The sequence below is a fragment of the Phytophthora parasitica genome, assembly GCF_000247585.1.
Source record: "Phytophthora parasitica INRA-310 unplaced genomic scaffold supercont2.14, whole genome shotgun sequence".
NCBI classification, from domain to species: Eukaryota; Oomycota; class Peronosporomycetes; order Peronosporales; family Peronosporaceae; genus Phytophthora; species Phytophthora nicotianae.
This window is the reverse complement of record NW_008649000.1, coordinates 581945-584486: the sequence shown is the minus strand read 5'-3', so window position 1 is coordinate 584486 and position 2542 is coordinate 581945. Positions and strand designations below refer to the sequence as shown.

The following is a 2542-nucleotide window of genomic DNA, read 5'->3' as shown; positions in this document are numbered from 1 at the left end:
CGGTGTCGCGGTTTACGCGGTCGATTATGCAGTGTGGCTGTTGATGCAGCTTGGTCTCGCAGTCTCTTCTTCAACGCGATGGCTGCTGCTATGAGGTTGTAGCAACGGTGTTGGGTCGCAGGTGTGTTGTTGCTTTCGTCTGATACAATTAGAGTTGGTAATTCACGGTTAGCAACGTATAGATAAATGAATGGAATTCGTCGTGCAAAGTTGCACGAGGTATTTTTTTATGCTTTTTAATAGTGATATCTTGTCTTGAACAGTCATTGAGAATATATGGATCAGTGACTATTATTTGACTCGTGCATTAGCAGCATAACAGGCTTCGTGCAAAATGCACGACGATTTCCAGTACATTTTCACATTTCGCCGATTTCACTAGGATTTGTAAACTTGCAATCTTTCGATGTAGGGATTTCGTCGTTCAATATGCGCAACGATTTGCTTAGAAACTGTAATATTTGAACGACGAATTCCAGAGAAGTATACATTTTTGGCATACAATGTGAAAACCACAAAACATCTGGATATTTCGCAAGCATTCTGAAAATAAAAAGTTTGTTCTTCTTGGTCGGAGACACGAGCGAGGGCTACAAGAAGTCATTATCGATCGAGGTGCCGTCGGAAAAATCGGAAAACGGAAGGTGGTGTTCATTGCGAACAAGCCCAGCCTAAATCCGAGAACAGAGTGGAGAAATGAATTTCAATAAGCTTACATGTTAGCCGATCAACAAGCTTTTCTTGTGTGGGGGGATTCTCGAAGATAAAAGACTCTTTACCAAATCGTGAGCCCAGGCTCCGTCTCGGCTGGGCTCAGCCCCTCCCATGCCATCAACGATTTGCGAAAAGCTCACTCCAGCGGAGTGGCCTTTTTTGCAAATCATTGATGACGCATTGAGTGCTCATCTCCATTTACCGTGCTATATTGCAGTACTTAACTGTGGATACAGTCTGTAAGAACAGTACATGCACATTTAGGGAACCCAACTGCGAAAACACGATTACAGTATTAGTCACATCACTGGGCTGTTTGGCTCAAAAGTCAAAGGCTATGGTGGGGTTATGGCACTCTCTATTTCCAGGAGCAAAGATCAAATCGCATTCCAAAGGTAACGGACACAAGTGCTACATGGGAATCACACGTTTCAATCGATCCACTGACAGAGACGAAGAGTTGACTCGAGTTTTAAAGCGTGTAGATAGTGTTATCGAGTGCGAGTATAACCTGCCGATACCGATTCATGAAGCCTGGTGGGCCATCGACAAAAGGAAGGAGACTGAAACTACAGGCTGCTTCAGCTTTAAGCGCAGGAAACCTCGTTCTGTGATATCATCTACTCAAGCCACGCAACGGGGCGCAAACTATGCAGTGGTCGACAAGGTCCTCGAGCTTAGTGAGGAACGGAAGCACCTCCAACAAGTTCTGAACCGATACCTAAGCAACCCAGACGACATAGCTACTCTCTTTGCCACAAACATCCGAAATCTCCGTGAAGAGATTGACACGCTCGAACAACAACGCCAGCACCTACGTACCTCTCGAGCACTGGAGCCACCAAACGATGTATGGCGTGCAGCAGCAGAATACTGCCGCTTGATCCGCCATGGTCTTCACCTCACCAGCAACCAGCTAGGTTTCATGCGAGACATGATGTCTCCAAATGTGGTGTTCAACGCAGCATACGGCCCAGAGGCTATCATGCAGCATTGGTTCTTCATGAACTGGTTCGGCGAGGTGGACGTGGAGCTCAAGGGGTGGGAGCTGACGGATGGTAATTCACTGGTTGCGATCACAACCACCAGTGTGACCATCACGAAACACACTCTGCGCAACGTGTTTCCGCACTTGCGCACCATCGACAACAGCGATCGGAACGGCAAGTTGGCAGAGCAACTTCTGCTCCAACGACTTGTTATGCGCGGATCTACACGCTTCGAATGGGATGATTCAACGTGCCGTGTGACGAGGGTGATAGCACAGAGCGACATGATGACGCCAATCTTGCACCTACTTGGTAACCTTGAAGATGTATCTCGAGTATTTGAGCAGGCCCTCATTTCTCCGGAATTCCAATGGAACCAAATGCTGTACCACAATCCTATTCCTCTGCGATGCAGTAGCCCGACGCACTCACCAGTTCCTCGACTGTATTAGACGAACTGGTCGATTGCAAAAATGAAAGCATCACGTTCTCTTGCACTCAAACATTACTCAACGAATTGTGTATCGTCAATGAATTCGTTTTTATTCTTACGTCAACGTCGTCATTCTATCGTCTATGTAGTAACTATACTACTGATGTTTCTTGTCGTGAAACACTTGAGCATCGGTGACTTTTGCCAGATCTCGGACGAAAGCTCCAGCCAACAGGAAAAGCAGTGGAATGAACACGATCTGCGCGTTCACAATACCAAACATTGATATCGAGTTGCCGATCTCCTTCCAGCTGCCTTCATTCTTGACCAGGAACAAGAAGTGAAGTGCGAGTACGTCCGACATGGCTACGACCAGAAGGAAGTAGCGCGTTGCAGGCAGTCGAGG

The 2542-nt window shown here is 46.9% G+C and overlaps 2 protein-coding genes across 2 annotated transcripts; one reads left to right on the top strand and one right to left on the bottom strand.

Annotated features, from left to right (window-relative positions):
- Nucleotides 1–1129: 1129 nt before the first annotated feature.
- PPTG_08543 (hypothetical protein) lies at nt 1130–2155 on the top strand (the record flags this gene model as incomplete). Its single annotated transcript, XM_008902662.1, has 1 exon — nt 1130–2155. The coding sequence occupies one exon, from the start codon at nt 1130–1132 to the stop codon at nt 2153–2155; it is 1026 nt and encodes a 341-aa protein (XP_008900910.1).
- A 138-nt stretch (nt 2156–2293) lies between these two features.
- Nucleotides 2294–2500, bottom strand: PPTG_22257 (hypothetical protein; the record flags this gene model as incomplete). The annotated part of the gene is made up of 1 exon (XM_008902840.1): nt 2294–2500. One exon carries the CDS (start codon nt 2498–2500, stop codon nt 2294–2296), a length of 207 nt encoding a protein of 68 aa, XP_008901088.1.
- Nucleotides 2501–2542: the final 42 nt, after the last annotated feature.